This window comes from Rhinopithecus roxellana, chromosome 7 (assembly GCF_007565055.1).
Source record: "Rhinopithecus roxellana isolate Shanxi Qingling chromosome 7, ASM756505v1, whole genome shotgun sequence".
NCBI classification, from domain to species: Eukaryota; Metazoa; Chordata; class Mammalia; order Primates; family Cercopithecidae; genus Rhinopithecus; species Rhinopithecus roxellana.
In genome coordinates, this window is record NC_044555.1 from 75,972,286 (window position 1) to 75,994,907 (window position 22,622).

At 38.3% G+C, this 22,622-nt stretch overlaps 1 protein-coding gene across 4 annotated transcripts in view; it reads right to left on the reverse strand.

Moving 5' to 3' along the window:
• Positions 1–22,622, reverse strand: part of MID1 (midline 1) — a 409,520-nt gene that overhangs the window by 86,372 nt on the left and 300,526 nt on the right. For all 4 annotated transcript variants that reach the window (XM_030934192.1, XM_030934194.1, XM_030934190.1 and 1 more), the window contains exon 3: positions 1,668–1,763. In XM_030934192.1, the coding sequence (XP_030790052.1) occupies positions 1,668–1,763 (96 nt within the window). The remainder of the gene's footprint in view (positions 1–1,667; positions 1,764–22,622) is intronic.

The following is a 22,622-nucleotide window of genomic DNA, read 5'->3' on the forward strand; positions in this document are numbered from 1 at the left end:
AGTTGGGAGGGGGGAGTGTCACACACTTTTAAACAGCTAGATCTTGTGAGAACTCACTCATCATGGAGTCAGCACCAAGCCATGAAGGATCTGCCCCCATGACCCAAACACCTCCCACCAAGCCCCACCTCTAGCACTGGGGATTACAATTCGACATGAGATTGGGGTGGGGACATCTCTCCTTTCTCTGAATCACATATACGACATCATAAAATGTTATGTGATTCAGAGAAAGAGGCGATGACTCTGGTCCCGGGAACCACAGAAACATTCACAACTGAAGTGCCCCTTGACTTAGGACTTGGAGGGTACACAGGAAGCATTCTGACAAATAGACATGGGTTGGAGGGATTGGCCTACCAGGCAGAGGGAACTGCTTGGTTAAGGGCCAGAAGGCTTAAAAGTGTAGTGAATGGCAATTGTTTAGTTTCAGTTCATGGGGTGGAGTGGTAAAAAAGACAGTTTGGGAGAAGATGGAAGAGGACTTTGAAAATCACATACATAAAGGAAGTGGCATCTATTTTTTCCTTATGCAGTGTAGAGTCATTGCAGGTTCTGCTATTGTTGCAATTGTGGTTTATTTCATGGAAACACATCTGACAACTAAGATGCATTAATATACACCTGCAGTGGGTTAAATTGTGTCCGTAAAAAAAGATATGTTCAAGTCCTAACCCCTGGTACCTGTAAATGGGACCTTATTTGAAAATAGACTCTTTTTTTTTCTTTTTTGAGACAAGGTCTCACTCTGTCACCTAGGCTGGAGTGCAGTAGTGCAATCTCAGCTCATTGCAGCCTCGATTTCCCAGACTTGGGTTATCCTTCCACCTCAGCCTCCCAAGTAGCTGGGACCACAGGTGTGTGCTCCCACGCCTGGCTAATTTTTTTGTATTTTTTAGTAGAGATGGGTTTTCGCCATGTTGCCCAGGCTGGCCTCCTGAGCTCAAGCGATCCTCCTGCCTTAGCCTCCCAAAGTGCTGGGATTACAGGGTGTGAACCACCATGCCTGACCTGAAAATAGTCTTCGCAGGTGTAATCAAGTTAAAGTGAGGTAAGGCTGGAGTAGGGTGTGCTCTTTATAACAATACGGAAATTTGGACGCAAAGTCAGAGACACAGCAGGAGAATGTGACAACAGAGGCAGAGCTGAGAGTGCTGTAGCTGCAAACCAAGGAACTCCAAGAATTGCCTGCAACTACCAGAAAATGGGAAGAGGCAAGGAAGGATCCTCCCCTAGAACATTAGGAGGGAGCATGGCCCTGCCAAAATCTTGATTTCAGACTTCTAGCCTCCAAAACTGAGAGAATAAATTACTCTTGTTTTATGCTTTCCCAGTTTGTGGTAATTTGTTATGGCAGCCCTAGTACACTATTACAATACCTTTTTTGACTGTTCTTTGTAAGGGCAATTAAAATCTACAACATTAGGACTGCTATGTAATGCTAGATCAGGGAGAGCTATAATGGGAATGGGAGGCAGCCCTGGATGGGAGAGATTCTCTGAAGTTCTGATTCCTTTTAATTTCATCCATCTTTTATTTTGGCTTTTGCAAAATATTTAATTTTAAGAAAGATTCTTGTTTTAAAATTATAAAGCATGAGGATATCAAAACCTTGATCTGGCAGTTTTCATACGAAACATACCATACAGAAATACAGAGATACTCACCTCAACATGTTGACAGGTTTGGATGAGTTTAGCCAAAAGGGTCTCCAGTTCTGTGTTCCTCTTAATAAGGTTGGTGAGGTTACTCTCTAAGTTTTGCTGTTCAAAAAAAAAAAAAAAGGGAAAAATATTATTCTGCATACTTTTATACTTCAGATACACAAAATTACTCATACTCAGGAAAAACTGATACATTTTTCAGAAACCTTAGTGAAATCAACATAATTTCAAGTATTTATAGATTTAAATTGGATTTTCAAAAGTTGCATTTAAAAGAACCTTTTAGACGTGCTCAGACTTTATTCTTTTTCTTCCTGCTTCTTGCACTAACCAGGGATATTTAACAGAATAATTAGTTATAGGTTTTCTCTAGGTCATGACCTAGGGAGAAAGGAGGTAATTGGATTTCTATCCCTTTATTTAAATCAGAGCTGGCAATAATATAAGGAATATATTTCCACATCAAATCAACTACCATTGGATTTTTCAGATTTATCCTTTTATGGGCAGGCTGAGGCTAATCCCTTGGAGGAAGGTTTGAATTGTTTAGCTCTTGCTGACAGTAAGGTCATTTATAGACATTTATGATAAGTCCTCGTCACACACACATTTGGTCAGTTGTGGTGGAGTTGACTCTCCGTATCCACTGGGTTCCACATACCTGGATTCAACCAGTTGCAGATCAAAAATATTTGGAAAAAAATGGATGACTGCATCTGTACTGAACATGTACAGACTTTTTTCTTGTCATTATTCCCTAAACAATAGAATATAACAACTATTTGCATAGCATTTACATTGTATTAGGTAATATACGTTATCTAGAGATGACTTAAAGTATGCAGGAGGATGTGATTGGGTTATATGCAAATAACAGGCCATTTTATATCAGGGATTTGAGCATCCATGATTTTAGTATCTATGAGAGACCCTGAAATTAATCCCTTATGGATACCAACACACAATTGTACATTTTATTGTTCACGCTTCTATTCTTTGTCCATTAATGCCAGATCAAATTTCTTTGAACACTATATTTACCACTCATTATCCTGCATAAGACTCTAGAATTATTCCCTATTCCTTTAGAGCATCAAACTTAAAGTTCTCTGGATTGACTATTTAATCCTATTTTCAAACACAATAACTCTATTCTGGGTAAGACACACTAAGATTTCTGTTCCTTCTCATTCACATACTCTTGATTGCCATGGGTGTCCAATCTTTTGGCTTCCCTGGACCACGCTGGAAGAAGAATTGTCTTGGGCCACACATAAAATAACTAACACTAATGACAGCTGACAAGCTAAAAAAAAAAAAAAAAAAAAAAAAAAAAAAAATCACAAAACAATCTCATAATGTTTTAAGAAAGTTTATGAATTTGTGTTGGGCTGCATTCAAAGCACTTCTGGGCTGCAGATGGCCTTGCTGGCCGCGTGTTGGACAAGCTTGATTTACACCATTCATTCATTTACTTATGTGTTCCTACCATTCATTCATTTACTTATGTGTTCACACAACAAGTACTTATTAAGCTTCTATAATATGCCAGACTCTGAAAGAGACAGTGGGGAAATAAAATAAAAATATTGATATCTACTCCCTGTCCACAAGGAAACAGATGGCTATACAAACTGGGAGAAAGATGCTACAAACAAGAGAAGGGGAAGAGTTGATGGCTGCTGGTTAAAGGTTTCCAAGAGGGCCAAGTCTTGCAGCTGAGGCTTAAAGGATGTCCAGGGGTTTTTTGTTGCACAACAGTGGAAACTTCTTGGAAAGAAGAATCTTCCATGGGCAGGGAATAGAACAATGTCACATGCCAACATCAGAGAGGTTGAGAGGGCAAAAGATCAGGGAAACTGTGTTTTAGCATATAGACAGTTCCACAAGTATGGCAAAGATATGGAACAACAGGAAATTTCATGGAAAAGAAAACAGACCTCAAATTTATAATGTCATCCGAGAAACAGGATTTTGAAAGAGTTTGAGGGATTTTGAAAACTAACAAGTTCATAAAGATGTCAATATTTCATTATGCTGTAAAACTTATTTATGAAAATTTTAGCTCATTCTACTTCCCTAAATTTTTTATTGAGAAAAGTGTATTAAGGAAAAGAACCACTTTTATCTAAGGCTTAAAATGCATATGTCAAAAGCAGAACTTTCTGGTTATTTTTAAAACAAGTTAAACTTATTAATCTGGTGTTGACTGTTTTTAAAATTTTTTAACGAATGCATTTGCATTTCTAGTAGGTTCTTTATCACATCTCCCTTTTCTTATTGAATTTCTTTCTGTTCCTATTACAAAAACACAATTCTCTTCTCCATAATCTCAAGACAACTAAACTTACTTATTCTTAAGCTCTTTCGAGAAAAGGCAATTCTGTATTTCCCTGTGCTTGTTGAATATTTCTCAAGGATCTGATTTTATCTTTGTCTCGTAATTTTTGTCTGACAGCTCATACAATGTAAACTTTGCTCCCTGTGCTGTGATTTGGGGATTGACATAGTCCAGCCAGATGAGAAGCATATTCTGAGGTTAGGGCGTGACGTTCTTTTCCCAAAGAGGACGCTCCCACAAGGCACTCATGTGCAACAGAGGCACAGATCCTACTTTGACTCAATGCCTCTGCTTCCCTCCATGAGAGTTCTGTGTGTGACTTCAATTCCAGATAAGATGTCAGGTTCCCTTTGAGTCCAGTGTATGCATGGGTGGGGTCTTGGCCTCCAGGTGTTCAAGGCTCTTGCCACATGTGATGTTCACTTCCCGATGTGTCTACTGAAGTCACCATTGCCCCATGTCATCTCCACTTCTTGGGAGTAGCCCAGTGTCAGTCTTCCCTCACCACTTTACACTTTCTTTCATTTCCGGTCCTTGGAGGCTTTTCACATATGTTTACGCTTGGTTATGTATTCATTAAAATACATTTTAAAATATTTTCTCTGTAATTCTCATGTGTTCAAAATTCAGAGGAAGGCTTTGTGCACGTTTCATCTGGACTGGAAAACCAACAAGAAACCTTCAATTCTGTCTTGGAAATACTCAAAACATTTCAAATGTGACAATTTTAAAGGAGAAAAATAACTTTTTCACTTAAAGAATGGGATACAAGAGGCTGAAGAGTCAGAGAATGAACTAGACACAGTGATCTATGTACAACTTGATCTTATGCTTGCATCAAAGAAAAACTTGCTTTTAATAACAATAACAACAAAAGCCAAAGTTTTTTTTTTAACTGTTTGGATTAAATGAATTGCAACTGCTAATCACTTTATGGTCAGAGACTAGAGGATGATTTTGAAGCATCCCATTCTTCAATGTCCTTGATATAGACATAACTATTATAAGGTATATTTGTCAACTTTTTTGGTATGTTAATACTAGGGGATACTTTTCTTTTTGGCTGACCCTTCACAGCAGGAAATTTCTAGGGAAATACATCATCTAACTGTTTACAATTCAATTGTCATAAGTATGACTTTTCTAAAGCTAGTCAGCAAAAGAGGGTCAAAGAAATGCAATCCAACACATTGAGATTTTACAAACATCTGCTTGCTTCCCCCTCCCTTTATTAAGTATACATCATGCATCAAATCTGTTTTTAATCAGTTAATACATAGACTAAAGCCTGTGGTTTAAACACATTGACCTATCCAGATCCTTTGGGGTTATTCAAATTTAAATAGTACAAGTGTTACTGAAGTCTGCAAAGAATTACTGAGTCAGTTAGAAGCATAATAAAGGGAAATTAAGCTGGGAGAGAGACTTGTTTCCAAGTGGTACCAAAGGGGCTGACAACACTTTTGAAGGGAACCTGGGTAATGGGAAGGTAACAAAATCCAGTCCTTAATGAGCCAGGCACCCATAAGGTTCCACTACAGGGACTTCTCTGAAGATTTTCTGGAAATTAACTCTATCACTAACATCCTGTGTGGTAGTGATCAGCAGGCTCCATAACCTCTTGATTTTGATTGAGATTTGTGCAAAACAGAGATCATACTTTTCCATATAAAAGTCATGGGATTAAGTAGATACCAGTTTCTACACTGCCCTATGGATATCTAAAAAAATTCTACAGACCACAAGAAAACTTGGTTTTAGTTTCCTGTTATCACCTTGAAAACATCAATATATTGACATCTCCTTAATCAAGCCAAGTTGTGTAGAAATTCAAGGAGTCAGGCATGAGTGACCACATATGCAGAGGGAGAAGACTGGGGCTACCATCCCAGCTGCACTCTCTTGGGCAAATGACCGGAAGTGTCTTGGGCTCAGTTTTCCCATCCATAATGTATGGATAATGATAAATCTACCTATCTATACAATTGTTAAGATCGAATGAGAAAATGAACACACTCATCAGAGAACTACATGAATGTTTGTTGAAATTATGAATTATAAGATGGAACATTTAGTTTTGACACAGTTCCAGACACTAGAAGGGCCCAACCCTGTGCCTCTGGCAGGTACTATTCTCCAGCTTGCTCATGGCTTTTTCCTGCAAGTACCTGTGCCTTTTCACCCCAGGGTCTTACCTGGCTTCAGGCAAGGCAGGTGCTGGGGAGAGTAAGAAGAAGCTGATGCCCCTAGGAGCAGCCCTCAAGTGGCAATTACTGGCAATTGGTGGATACACTGCCCAGCTTTTTCACCTCCTTGGTGGAACCACTCTGAGCCTCTGTCTACAAAATCTCCCACAGGGCGCCATTGGGAGGCAGCACATGGGTCCACAGCAACAACCTGCTCATTAACCCTCTTTCCTCTTCGTTCTCTTTCCTGTTTGCATCCCCTCTCCCTCCAGGTGCTTCCTGGATCACCTCCCAATTCAAATTCTCAGAGTCTGCTTCTGGGAGAACTCATCTACGATCATTTCCATAGACCACCTAACCCATTTTTGAGTATGCCTTCCTATGAGGAAGAGCCAATCAGAAAAGATTATATTACTTTAGAAAGACATTTGAAAACACAAGAGGTTGTTTTCTCTCTTCCCCCCATCTTTCCTCTTTCTGCTTTTTCTAGAGGTCACATATCCTCCAAATTCCAGGCTGTAGATCAGCAGTGTCAATAGAAACCTAATGTGAGCCACAAATGTGAGTCACATTTCAAAATTTTCTAGTAGTCACATTAACAAAGTAGAACCAAGTAAAGTTAATTTTAATAAAATTGTCATTTCCACCTGCAATCAATATTTGAAAACTGATGAGGTATTTTACATTCTTTTTTTCTTTCTTTTTACTAAGTCTTTGGAATCTGATATGTTTTACACTTATGACACATCTCAACTCAAAACCAGCCCCATTTCAAACACTTGGGAGCTACATCTGGCTGGTGGCTACCTCACTGGTCTAGAACAGGGGGTGGCAAACTTGCTATAAAACATCATGTAGTAAATATTTTAGGCTTTATTGGCCATATGTTCTTGGACACAGTGACTCAATTCTGCTGCTGTTTTAGCATGAGCGCAGCCATAGATAATATGTAAATGAGTGGGCAGGACTGTATTCAATGAAATTTTATTTACCAAAACAAGTGGTGAGTGAAATTTGACCCATAACTGTTGTTTGCCACGCCACCAGTCTAGAAGGTAAAAATCAAAATAACATTGTCTGGGCCACTGATAAACATCTGCTTCTGTTAAACACTAACATTTGTTCCAAACCTTTTGTGTAAGTCTGAAATAGATGCTACTCCATGAACCTCCAGAAAGAATTTTTTCTGTACAAGATGCTAAGAGCACTTTCACTTATGGCCAGAAAGCTTAGCTTGACAGAATCCACAATAATCTGAAGAAAATTAAACAGCATTTTGACTCGTAGATATTCTAATTTAAGGAGCATAATGGTTAAGTACACAGAACCTGGTGCCAGTCTGCCTGGTTTGAAATCCTAGCTCTGAGACCTTCAACAAGTTCTTAACCTCTGTGCCTTAGTTTCCTCATGGGGCCGTCAAGATGATTAGAGGAGGAGATATGTGCAAGCCCTAGGAGGAGCACCTGGCTCACGATGTGTTGTACCGGTGCTTGTTAAATAAAATAAAAAACTTGTTTTTCAAGTTTGGAGTTTAGACTGATTTTTAAAAAAGCTTAATTTGTAACACTTATACCACAACCAAATTAAAAGCATGCGCATACAGTTAATAAAATATTTAAACCACCAGCAAATTAAAAGCATGCCCACACATTTCATAAATGAATTCTTCCGTAGATTTTCAGTTTAGTAGTACACAGCTACAAGAATATATTTCCCCCTAAGATTACATTTTCCAAAAACACTGAATCCAATTTGCTCAGCCTTCTCATGATGTGATTATTGTCAGAATTCCCATCTGGACTGCGGGTCCCTGTTTTAGACTAAGTGTTGTGTAATGTCCTAAATATCAACGAATGCTAATGCTACTATTTGTTGTCATCTCGCCCATGAAGCCCTTCTCATCTGTTAGTTTGAATGGGTAAGTCCCTTTCCTTTAGTGGTCAGTATTACTCATACCTCTTTTCCTCTACTTTCCCCACTCCTGTGCTGGGCTCCTGCCATTGTGAACAAGCTGTTTTAGGGATCCAGGCTTGTTTCTGGGTCTGGGCCTGGGCGCAGTCTCTTCCCTTTGCCTGGAATGGATGTGCATAGCAGAAAATTCTACCAGTAAAAAAAGAGTATAATAAAACCATAGTATCTATTGAGTACTTGCTGTATACCCATCATTGCTTAGTCCCTTCCCACTGTACACACTTAAATATTCAATGATATTTCCAATTAGTATGGAAAACTGGATATTCATTGGACAACCCTTCTGAAATCCAATGTAGTAAATCAACTAATTAGTTAATTTAACAACTAGTATAGATTGTTAAGACAATGTCTTCTCTCAGCTTTGCTAAACAATAGAAGTCTTCCACGCTTTCAGGCTTTTGTCATTGGTACAGTTGAGTCTGACCCCAAGAAGAGGGCCTTGAGAGTTTAGAAGAATTTTTGAGGAATGTTATATAACCCTGTCCAGACCACAGGACTTCTGTGAAGGCAAATATAACATTATCAAACAAATTTTTACAAACCGGGATTTATAAAAATAGAGCAATGATACAGCAATTATCACTAACACATCAATTTCAACTTCTATCCAAACCCAAAGTCAAGTTGCTCCCAGCCTTAATTCATTACCTTTTCCCCAAGTGATTTTTTTCATAGTGCCCTTATTCTGTGAGGTTTTAGCAAATGTGTTACGACTTGGTGGCATTCAATACTACCCTCCCACCACCACCACCAAAGAAAAGAAATACAAATAATTCAAAATGGTCCTTATAAAAGGCAAGGATACCAGTGGGCAGATTTTGTTTTAATATTAAGCCAAAGATTGGGTATAGGTCAAATTTGTGGAAGGCAAAGTTATAAAACATGAGTTGCTTAAAGAATGAGACTTCCTTACCTACTTTATGCAAAAAGGGTGATTAATTTATCTTACCGTTTTTATTTTTAATGCACACATTTTGGATGCATCTTCACAGAGCCACAGTCAACCTCCTTCATGTTAGGTAGTTTTTAGTAAGGCTTATTTGAGCTGATAATTGAACGATTCATGTTGGGACAGCTGATTTTACACCAATCTCGATATGAGCCTTTAGGCATGGATATGGACACCAGCAGAGAATAGTAAGTCCAACTTAACAGATGAGCTTTGTACTTCTACATACAGTGATATCCAATCAAACAGCAAGGGAAGCAGACAGATGCCCCTAATTTTAGCCTTCAGAGACCCGAACCTAAGAGTCAGGTTGCAGGGAATTAATGACTTGTCATTGAGTACTACTATTAAAATGTATGCTTGAAACATGAGATTTCAGTAATTCCTTTTGGGTTTGCCCAGGACTTAAAGAATGCTTGCTCTTATTCCGAAGTCAATACTTCAGAATGTCTTTAAAGTATAATATTAGGTCTGGATACCTTTCAAGGCAAACACAGATCTGGCTTGTTTCATTCCACAATATTCAGAGTGACATTCAGCAACTGTGTTTGGAGCCTTGGCACCCAACACCACGACTCCAGCGTGATCAGGATATGGACACGTCAAGTGCCACAAGCCATATATTTTCTTCTAAGAAACTTTACTCACAATAGTTAATATGAAAACACACCCGTATTAACACATGCCACCCGTATAAAAGCATAAATTCTTTATACGTAACTAAATTTTAAAGATGTTTTAATTACACTGCAAGAGTCTATCTTCAGGTTTGACTCGACAGACCACAAATACATGTAATTTAGGTTGTTTTAATTTTTTAATGCTTTTTTTTCATTGGTTATAATAGCTACCATTTCCAAATGCCCTGGCAAGACAGGCCGCCCAGGGAACTTCAAAAACCTAATAAAATACAATCTGCATATAAATTTAAGTCTAGTATTCCATGGACTACAATTTAAGCCATTTTGATATGTGATACAGTATTTACCTTGTCAGGTTTTATTTGAAATTTCTATATTAACACCACAGAATCTGTTCCATATATTTATAAATTCCATCATTAGGAGTTCAGTGTTTATTTTTCTAACCTGGTAGTCAATAACATACAGAGAATAACTTTTAAATACTGTGTATGGTCTAGAAGAGCTTTTATTTTAATGGAGATAAATAGATATCTTAGTATAGTTCTATTCATTTAGTTATAATTTTAGCAGATCCAATGACGACTACTTATTTCCAAGTATTAGAGAGATGTGAATGGCCTTTTTTGTTCACTCCTCCTCCCCAGCCCCATTTCTGCCTATAATAAGAGAGTTGAGCAAATAACCAATAAATACATTTGTTGGTTTTGAGAATGGATATCACATGAAGCTGTACTACTAGAATCCTTTCAAATTCTCTAACTTAAAAACAATGATCTCAGTTGGAAAATTTATGCCTGCAGAAAAATGCTTCTAAGAATAAGTCTATAACTTTTATCAGCAGGACATAAAGGAAGCATTTTGTAAGACTATAACATAGGTAGAAGAGCTGTGGTGGTCCATTTGGGCAACTCTCCATCTGCCCTCTCTGCTCATTTGCCCCTGTTCAACTTCTGAATCCTTCTCAACACAGTACTCTAGGCTGCAATAGCAATATCAAAAGAGGGAACAGGCAGGGCACTGTGGTTCATGCCTGTAATCCCAACACTTTGGGATGCCAAGGCGGGAGGATTGCTTGAAGCCAGGAGTTCAAGGCCAGCCTGGGCAACATAGTGAGACTCCATCTCTACAAAAACGTTTTTAAAAATTAAAAATTAATATTAAGCCAAGGATTGGATACAGGTTAAATTTGTAGACTACAGCTGGTGCACATCTGTAATCCCAGTTACTCAGGAGGCTGAGGAGGGAGGGTTGCTTGACCTGGGAGTTCACTACTTCAGTGAGTTATGATTGCACCACTGGACTCCAGCCTGGGGGACAGAGAGAGGCCCTGTCTCTTAAAAAAATAATAAAATAAATAAATAAATAAAACAAAAGAGGCAATCTACTTGCCAGTTAAGAATTACATGGTGAAGAGAATATTGTAAAACAGACTAATAGTAGTTAATTATTTTTGCTCAAGTGAAAACTTTCAAATCAGGAAGATATTCAATGTCCTAAACCAGAGGTTGGCAAACTATGGTTGGTCCACAGGTCATATCTTGCCTGCTGCCTGTTTTTGTGTGGCTTGCTAGCTAAGAATGGTTTTTCCTTTTTTGGGGGGGGGATGGAGTTTCGCTCTTGTTTCCCAGGCTGGAGTGCAATGGGGTGATCTCGGCTCACCGCAACCTCCATCTCCTGGGTTCAAGCGATTCTCTGACCTCAGCCTCCCGAGTAGCTGGGATTACAGGCATGTGCCACCATGCCCAGCTAATTTTCATATTTTTTAGCAGAGACGGGGTTTCTCCATGTTGCTCAGGCTGGTCTTGAATTCCTGCCTCAGGTGATCCACCCGCCTCGGCCTCCCAAAGTGCTGGGATTACAGGTGTGAGCCACCATGCCCGGCCTCGTTTTTACATTTTTAAATAATTTTTTAAAAATAAAAAAAATAACATTTTGTGACACATGAAAAGTATACAAAACTCACATTTTTGTAGCCATAAATTATTGTTTACTGTTGCTTTCACAGTACAATGAGAAAGTTGAGGACTTGAACCTACAAAGACCAAAATATCTGCTATCTGGCCATTTGTAGAAAATTGTTTTCCTTATTTAAAAAACAACCTTCTTTTTTTAATAATCCAAAAAAGAAAGACGGAAGGAAGGAAGGAAGGAAGGAAGGAAGGAAGGAAGGAAGGAAGGAAGGAAGAAAGAAAAGAAAAGAAAAGAAAAGAAAAGAAAAGAAAAGAAAAGAAAAGAAAAGAAAAGAAATCCCTGGTATCCATGGGAATGGCAAAAAAAAAAAAAAAAAAAAAAAAAAGTCCAAATACTTTTTAATTAATTTATACATTTTTTTTCCTGTTGCTCCAAGTCATTTAAAAATTTCAATATAAGGCCGGGCGCGGTGGCTCAAGCCTGTAATCCCAGCACTTTGGGAGGCCGAGAGACGGGCGGATCACGAGGTCAGGAGATCGAGACCATCCTGGCTAACACGGTGAAAACCCGTCTCTACTAAAAAATACAAAAAACTAGCCGGGCGAGGTGGCGGGCGCCTGTAGTCCCAGCTACTCGGGAGGCTGAGGCAGGAGAATGGCGTGCACCCGGGAGGCGGAGCTTGCAGTGAGCTGAGATCTGGCCACTGCACTCCAGCCCAGGCAACAGAGCAAGACTTCGTCTCAAAAAAAAAAAAAAAAAAAAAAAAAAAAAATTTCAATATAATTCAATTCACTTAAGATTTTCAACACCTACTATCGGAGTGTAGGAGGATGCCTCAAATTCCAATCCTTCAGGTACTCAAAATTCTAAAGACTCTTTTTGTTAACTAACAAAATAAATTTTAACTCAGAAAAAAAATTATAGATAAGATGACTTAAATTATGGATAAAATGCAATGATTGAATAAATTCCTGTTTTATTTGTGTCTTTTGTCCAGGAAAGCAGAAGCTTCAAACTGAGGAAGAGTAAGAAATGACAATCTTCAATTGGATCAAGGTTGCTATAGCAAAAACATGGTCAAAAGTGAGTAAGGAAGGCACAGCACGAGGATTAGTTAGTTCCTTCCACTCTGCAAATAAATATATAAAGCACTGAGTTTTAAGTGTCAATTGGATATGGAATTACTCATTGATTGCTATCTCCCTCAATTCTATTTTCCTGGTCTTTTTTTTACCCCTCAATCATAAAATACACCTTAAAAAGCAGGCAGGGAGGGGGTAGAGCACTGGATAATTAATGTCTATAAAATCCCCTGATATTGATGGATGTCATACATGCTGTCTGTATAGGTCCCTTCAAGCTTTACTTCCTCCATTACTCAGGGATTGAACAATTTTGATCTTATCCCCTTTCTTCCACCTTAAGTAGATGATAACATTGCCAGATACTCATTAATGAACATGTTCTGGTCTTCCTACTTCAACAGGGTTTTAACTGATACCATCAACCATTTTTACCAGACCTGAATGTCAAATTAGTCTCATAGTGGATGCTTAGCCTTGGATGGAGGAAAATACATTTTTGTTTTTCAGATACTGTGGGAACCAAATCTTTTTCTAAGCCACCACCACACATTCTGCAGGTACTTCATGTCAGTTAAACTGAATATATTAAACATATTTGAAGCTAAAATAGTTGAAAGTCCTTGATCTAATAATTTTGAATAGATAAGTATGATTTGCTTTGTTTCTATAGGAATTTATCTTCCGAATTTTTTAGGTTTTAGAGGAAAATGCTCTTTTCTGGACCAGCTGCTGAAAATGATTATTAAAATTCAATACATGATCAGATTTGTTCTTGAATTTGCAGTGTTCACAGGAAAGGTTCGTAGTGTTCACAATACTCATATCCCCACAAGTGTGGTACAAAAAAAATTTAAGGCCAAGGGAGGTCACACTCTTTGGCTCAAAAAATAGATTAAAATTCCATTCCATCCAAAATGGGTACGATCTGTTAGGAATTTACAAAAATCAATATTATGTAAGAGAATTCCCCATTTGGGACATCCTACAGAATTAAAGAAGAATACGAAAGTATGCCATTGTTTTTCAGCTCTGAGTAACCTTCAAAAACAGATCCTTGCCTAAGTTTTAGGAAGTTTGAATCTCAAATTCTTAAAATTCATTGAATCCTTTGTCCCTGACTTCTTCATCTTTACTCAGTCATTTCCTCAACCTTCAGTAGGACTGACACTGCCTTTGTCTATTCAAGATGATTTTGATTGAGTTGAAAGAAATGTGGAAATCATGGAAGGAAAGAAGATGAGGAGCGTCTACTAGGGGAGTAGTTCCCATTCTGGCCTACACATGACAATCACCTGGATCTATCCTCCCTTCCTAACCAGAGAGTATAAATAACTTCGCCTGAGTGAGGTCCAGGGAGTAGGATTTGTGAAAGCTACCCAGGAGATTCCAATGTGCATCCAAGTTCGAGAACCATTGCTCAAAATGGAGAAACAGGTTCTGTGATACAGTGAAGGCAAATTAATAATTTATTCAATTTACTACTTTTATACTTTAGGATTTATTCAGAATAAAATATATTTGTAATGCAGCTTATATGTATATAACAAGTACAGGAATGAAATTATATATAGATGTATGTAGAAGTATAAATTATGTGATTTTATCATAGAAAAATCTCAGGAACTTTATTAAAACAGTGCTTAGCAGGGAAACACTGATTGTTGCTGTTAAGGAATTTAGAGGACTTTTTATACTTGAAAATATAAGGGAGTGCTTTCTTGCATTCAAGTATTCCCAATGCCTAAAAAGAACTACTGAATGGTCACCTCAATTTCTAATTTGCCAAAGCATTTGTACACAAATTTGGTCTGTTGCTCTTAACAGTAGTTACTTTCACCAGAAACACAACAGAAGTGCACTACAGATGTTCATAATTCAACAATATTTTTACACATGAAATTAAATATATAGGAAAAACATTAAAAACAAATTCTGATGACAAAAGAATAGATTTACTCCTCTACTCACTTTCAAAGGTCAACTCAGGCAAGAGCATTGCTCTGAAGCCTTGTTTAGTCCAAAAGGTAAATTGCAAAATATTCCCAATATTTGGAAACCAAAGTGATAAAGTATTCTGAGGCTGGGCACAGTGACACACACCTGTCCCAGCACTTTCGGAGGCCAAGGCTGGAGGATCACTTGAGTCCAGGAGTTTGAGACCAGCCTGGGCAACATAGGGAGACCCTGTCACACACACACAAAAATTTTAAATTAGCTGGCCGTGGTGGCATGCACCTGTAGTCCCAGCAACTCCGGGGGCTGAGGCAGGAGGATTGCCAGAGTCCAGGAGGTCAAGGCTGCAATGAGCCATGATCGTGCCACTGCACTCCAGCCTGGGCAACAGAGGGAGACACTGCCTCAAATAAAATAAAACAAAACAAAAACAAAGAAAACCACACCTAGTATTCTGCTACTTTGATTGATGGCCACCTGCCTGGAAAAAAAAAAAAAAAAAAAAAAAGAAATTAAATCAAATTAAATCACTTCTAGAAAGTGATTTAATTTGCTGTGTTTTACAAAAATATTTACTAAGGAATTTTCCCACTAGCATTCATTTGTTTATACATGACTAAAGACAATTTATGGGTCACTGTATTTTGGAAGTGAACTAGCTCTCAGTTCCCTGAACTATATTTGAGTTTACATATACAATGTGTTGCTAAAGCAGAAGTCAAATAATAAATGTTACTTTCAAAAAATTTTAAAAACCAAGCCATTTGCTTTTAACCCAGTGAGAGAAAACTGTCCAATACTCAGAGAAGTAGAAGGAGACTTGCCAGTTATAACAATTACAAATTGCAAAGTCTCGTCTTTTCTGTAGAATCTAGAAAGTAGACCAGGAGTTCTCAAAATGTAGCTTGGCCCAGCCACAGCAGTCACCTGGGGAGCTGGTTAAAAATACAAATTGTTGGGCACCTTCCCCTGGGAAAAGAGAAAGAGAGGAGAAGCTAAGTAGGAAGTAAGCAATTGCTCTGCTTCTCTCCCCATCTTCCCTTTCTTGTGGACACTTTGTGATCTTATTACTTGCTCAGGCTTTGTAATCAGGTCCCATTCTTGGGCCTTTCCTGAGTTCCTTCAGTCTCTACTGGGGAACAGGAAGCAGAATTGAAGAGAGAGCTAGAGAAGGTATAAGGGGGTTATGAGCCAATGTCATGCCACACAGAAGGTTCAGGCATGGATGCTGCACCTTGATCAGCCATGCTTTTTAACCCATCTGACTGGCAGTTCTAAATTGCTTTTTCTAATAAAAATGAAGACAGAACTCAGATGTTCACAATGTGCTCCTCTCTCACACACAAAAACACAGTCATGCTGAAGTTGCTACCAATGTATTCTTGATTACTTATAAATGTTGTTCTTAAAAAAAAAAATTAAGTGGTGTTGAAAGGGGGAGAGGGCAACCAGCCAGCAGAGGACCCAGACTCATCTGTTTACGATGAAAAAATAATGCCCCCCCAACCACTGGTTGGAGTCAGTGTACCTCTTCAAAATTCAAAATTCAGTTGACACGAAATATACAAAGCTGAAAGCAAACACGTTAAACTTTGCTCTCAGGACTTTTTAGTGTGACTTTTATCATTTGATTTCCAAATATCTGTGACCTTGGTCCATCACTGTGATAGGACACTCTGGGGAGGCAGTGTCAGATGACATCAGAGACAGCTCAATAATTAAATGGTGATAGTAAATCATAGAGAAGACTTTTGGCCTCCCACAACTGTTATCTTTCTCCAGTGTGCTGTTTTTATTTGAATAAAGTGTCACTGATACAGGTAATGAACAAATTTTCAAATTGAAAGCATTCACTATAATTAAAGGCAGACTTCAGCACTGCGCAATTTTGACTGCAAGTGAGTTTTCCACCAGAACATGTTCTATCCAAACAATTATAATAAAACAGTGGCTTCATACGTACATATTCCATCAGCAATGGCATTCTTTTTCACAGCTTTAACTCCATCCTCTGTCCTGATACGATTCAGATTTTGATCTCAGATCTCAACTCTGACTTAATCTTTGGTCTCTCACTACCAGTTCGATACCAACTTTCAGTTTTGCTAGTCCCCTGTTATTTTAAACTCAACTTTCTTAACTGCATCATCTGTTCCTTTGAAATTTATCCCCACCTTCCCATTATTTATTTATTTATTTTTATTGAGACAGGGTCTCACTTTGTCACCCAGGCTGTAGTACTGTGGTGCGATCTCAGCTCACTGCAGTCTTGACCTCCCAGGTTCAAACAATCCTCCTGCCTCAGCCCCCCAAGTAGTTGGGACTATAGGCATGTGCCACCATGCCAGTCTAATTTTTGCATTTTTGGTAGAGACGGGGTTTCGCCATGTTGCCCAGGCTGGTCTTGAACTCCTGGGCTTAAGCAATCCACCCACCTTGGCCTCCCAAAGTGCTAGGATCACAGGCATGAGCCACCATGCCTGGCCTTCATCTTTACAAAAGATATCACTATGCTCTTCATGTCTTCTATCTAATCACTCTCTAAAGATCTTGGGAAGTTGTTTTTTTTAAAAGACTCCTTGACTTCAGTTTTCCCTTTTCTTCCCAAGGTTTCCACTCTTAACAATCTTCCACGAATCACTGGTTTTCATCCCTCTAATTTCTGTCCAGTTGGGTCCACACATGGCCATCAATGTAATCTTCCCAGTAAGCTTATGTCACTCTCAAAACTCCAACATTTTTCAACTCTTAAAGGATCAAGTTCAAACTCCTGAGTTGGCGTGCAAAGTCATCAAAACTATAGGTTTAAAACTCTCCTAGTAGAAGGCAGCTATAATTACCACCACTCTGCAAAATGAACATTCAAATTCAGCAAAACTGGATTCCTTTTTGGCCAATAAGTGCCATGTCTACTGCTCCTTCCAAGCTCTCAGTTACATCTTTCTACTGAACTAGTATTTTGTTGTTGTTGTTCCCCTATAACATCTCAGCATCTAGTGGGTTGGCTGTGCAAATAGAGGCACTAATGAATGTTTGCTCAGTAACAGTACATAAATAATATTAATGCAATCAAAGATTTCCTGACTATAAAAGAAGTCATATGAAGCCAAATCTTAATTCCATTTCAAAATTGGATAGAATTAAATCATATGGTTCTGAAGACATCAATGCATATTTAAGACATCAAGCCATAGTTCACTGTATTATACAAACACTTTGATTAAATTAGTTTCAGAAATTGCTCTCTGGCCAAGGAACTATCTGCTTCACAATGGATCATGCAATAAATCTTAGACTACATGTGCTGACAGGTATAAGATGATTTATTGAATTGTAGGATGAGGAATTGTGAAGCATTACTAAGAAATACACACTTTCTTCCAATGCAACATTATTTTACTTAACAAAAGTAATTTAGGAGGAAACTGTACTATCAAGATAATAGCAAACACTTCCCAAACATCTCTAATTCTACATATTAAAAATAATCCAAGAATGAAATCATTAGATCGTGCTGCTGGCTCTAGATCAGACAGATGACTTAATAATGATCCATTTCCCTATAACAAAGCTCACCTCTGTTAATAATCAGAGAATTTATACTACCTGTGACCTTCAATATTGCTTCAATCATGTGCTAGCCCTAGGATTTTCAATCTTATTTGATTTTTCTTTGCAATGTTATTCTATTTTACATAATGATGACTAAAGAAATTGAGACTTCACTATAAACTGAGATTCTTAAAATAAAGTTGCTTCTGAATTCAAAACAACAAGAACAAAACCAAACAAACAAAAAAAGAAACTGAGCCACATTTGTAACTATCTCTTCATGATTCAAGTTGATTATAATGATCTCCTGAATTTTACCATTTAACTGGTTTTCTGAGAATTAACACTATTTACAGCTATAGTTTCCTCAATAGCCAAAAAATCTAACTCCCTTCCCTTCCCTTCCCTTCCTTTCCCTTTCTTTCTCTTTTCTCTTTCTGTTCTTTGAGACAGAGTCTCACTCTGTCACCCAGGCTGGAGTACAGTGGTGTGATTACAGTTCACTGCAGCCTCCACCTCCCTGGCTCAAGTGATCCTCCCACCTCAGCCTCCTAACTGGGACCACCGGTAGGTGCCACCATGCCTGGCTAATTTTTGTGGAAGACACCTGGGCTGGGTGCGGTATTTCACGCCTGTAATCCTAGCACTTTGGGAGGTGGAGGCGGGCAGATCGCTTGAGGTCAGGAGTTCGAACCCAGCCTGGCCAACATGGTGAAACCCCATCTCTTTTAAAAATATAAAAGTTAACTGGCTGTGGTTGCACATGCCTGTGATCCCAGCTACTCAGGAGGCTGAGGCATGAGAATTGCTTGAACCTGGGAGGCGGAGGTTGCAGTGAGCCAAGTTTTTGCTACCACATTCCACACTGGGTGACACAGTGAGACTCCATCTCAATATGGAAAAACAAAACAAAAAAAAGGGATCATGGAAGACTTCTGGATACTGCCTACAGGCCTTTAGATAGTATATCCCAGGGCCTTTACAATGTTTCAAGATCTGGGAAATGTCCATATTCCTCCTAACACCAAGTACTTAATAAGGCTAAAGAATTCTGCCTGTGACTTTAATCTGTTTCCTGGGCTGTTAGTATTCCACACAAATAATTCTAGTTGTTACCTGCAGAATGTCCTGAGGTTCATAGTAAGAAGTTCGCGACTAAACTAGTTTAATTATAAAGCCTGATGCATTGCTTCAAAGTGAGAGAGTCAGTCTGTCTTTGATTGTCTGAGACCCAATATCTCATCCGTGGAGTCACAGATCACAAAGGTCTATTATTCCAATTCAGATGGTTCCATCTAAGTTGGATGTGCACCGTGCATAATGAGGATCTCACCCAAATAGTCAATTTGGTGAAAATTAAATCGACTAGTGCCAATGTTCTCTAGTAACACATACTGAGATTCTCCCTGCCTCTTCTTACAGTTAGACAATGACTAACTGTAGTTAAAGATTCGTGAATTCCCTTAGAAGGAAAGCATCCTTAGGACAAGACCCAGGTTGCTCTTCCTCCCCATTGGATTCAAAGCATCGAACACAGTATTCGCTGCATAGTAGTCTCATCAAATACTTGCTAAAGAAATGGGCAGGTAGACGGGTGAGTAGATGGATAAGGGTTCCTACAAAGTTTGAGAAAACAATTCGGCATTTTAGTTCCAAATCCTGAGAATGAATTTAGAGAGTGCAGAGTGCTCTCAAATTTCAGAGCTATGCGGGTGCTGCCTGGGAGTTGAAAGTTTTTCAAGTTCTCTTGAATGGGCACTCAGGTTCTCTTGAGATCTGTCTGGAAGAGTCCAATTACTTGGCATACTGACATTCTACAGAAGGTACCAAACGCAATAGGCCTAAGCTGTCTCCTTCTCTGCTAAAAACCACAATTCTCTCCCGTACATGAGCTGAAAAGAAAGGCCTCACTCTCAGGGCTACCTCTACTCTTTGCCTGGAAAGATGCTGTCACATGTTAGCAGGTGAAATTAGCAGACACTTATTTTTGGATTACAGGCAAACAGAAATCACCAGTTCAGGTGCCAGCAATAGGTCCCCCTGCCCTCCCACCACCCCCCAGTAACTCACAGCTGGTGACTACAACTTCTCCATATCTGAAATCACTAACTTTAAAATGAATATCTGAAGAAAATATTATTCAATATACTCTGAGGCAGGCTATGTGCACATCATCTCTTTTGATACTACATATAATTGATATATCATATATCAATTACATATATCAAGACTGAAAAACACAAGGTTGTTGATTGACAAGCATATTCTTTCCTCCAGTACTGAAGTACAATAGGGGTTTTTTAAATGAAAACTCTACTAAAGTAGTTTCAAATTCTTTGCCATTTGTAGTAGAGAAAAAGTATTTCCTAACACATAAGGCTGGAATTGTAGTTTAGTATCCATTTCAAGCAGCTCTCTAGAAATGTAAAAGGAAATTGCAAAAATAAGTTCAAATCACAAAACATAAAAATCCCAAGTGTGAATTTTCTGAACAACAATGTACAATTAAGAGACAAATAGAGGAAGAGTGGGAGGGTGAGGGCTTCAAGGGATAAGCACTTTATGCTGAAGTCTTTGGAGACCCCCATTGCCAGGTATCTCCACTGGATTTTCCAGGACTCTGGTTCATTTATTTCTAGACAGCTATTTTACCACACTTAAGAGTCAAATAAATCATGGGAGTTTTACCCACATTAATGGAACTTAGTGTGGACAGCATTCTAATGGCATAGAATGGAATTTGGCAAAATCAACGGCCACTTAAAATGGTTAACAATTTGACCTGGATAATATCAATTAAATCATTCATAGAATTTTAACCTAAATTAAACATTACCAATGTACACATAAGAGGCATGTTAAAACAAACCAAAACATCCCTCAGCTCTATACATCACAAGTATTAATGTGTTTCGCAGACTTTTTAAGGCTGGGATGAATCCAACTTGACAATGTGTAGGCTGTCTTTGGCAATCATATGGTTTTCTAAAACAATTATAAAAATAAAAGAAACATTTGCTCATTGCTATTAGTGTATACAGTGTCTCCATAGGGTAATTTGTGCTGCTGGACTAAATGCTCCAAACCTTTAAAAAAAAAGTTATGGTTTATGACTTAGCAAGGTCTGCCAGTTGTAAGAAATGTGGAAGTCATAATGAGGACTGGAAGGGGAACTTAAGACCCAATTAATGTGGTAATCAACATCAGAAATAGTGTCTAAACAAAAAGGTGAGGGAAAAAAAGGGGTTGACTTGAACCTTTACTGTTCTAAATACTTACTTGTTTAAAATTATTATTTTACATGTTTAGAATGAAAAGTAAAATGTAAAAAAAGACCATAAATTTAATATACTACCCAGATTTACTGGATAGTAACTTACTAATGACAAAGGTATCTTTGTGCTAATCTTAGTGTCTTCCCACCCCTGACTAGGATCAATAAATATTTGCTGAATTGGAGTACACACTGATATTAGGTTGGCAGGAGTAACAGAACATTACAAAGATATGGCAATCAGGTCACATTAGAAGGCATCATCATAATTATATTTGAGTTTACTTTTATTTTGGATGAAAAAAGAATTTCTAATGCAATTCCATTCCAGTTCATTATATAGAAGTCTTAATTCAATGACTATATACCAAACACATAATGACTCTTCCTCATGACACATTCCCTGGCATATAAGTGCTCACAATAATATCCACGTAACAAAGACTACATACATTGAACCAATTTGAAGTGTGTTAGGTAAATGTCAGCTTTGAAAGATCAAATATTGACCATGAGATAAATCTCAACACCTTTGACAATATTCAATTTCGGAAAAATAATTTTCACAGCCGCACAAGTACAGCACTGGGAATATACTCAGGCTCTCCTATCCACGATGGTCCTATCATTCTCCTTAAGTTACTCTTGGGTTTATCTGATTCCAAAACACTTGGTCATTCTCCTATCCCTGCTAGAAAGGTGGGCTACAGTGAGGTAAGAACTCATTTGTTTAGAACTGGATAAAGTGACTTCTTTTTCTACAATCCTCGTTTGGCAGTAGAAATAATAGTAGGAGTCATAATAGTAACAATGATAATAGCAGCGATTTAGTAGTAGCAGCTGTAGTAGTAGTAGTAACAATAGCAGCTACCATTTATTGAACATATACTACATGCCGAGTATTCTGCATATTCTATCTCTAGTCCTCTTAATAATATGATAAGGAATGTATGATTACCCTGATTTCTAGTGATGGAGAAATGCACTCAGAGCTGGGTGTGGTGGTTCACACCTGTAATCCAAGCACTTTGGGAGGCTGAGGCAGGTGGATTACCTGAGCTCAGGAGTTTGAGACCAGCCTGGCCAACA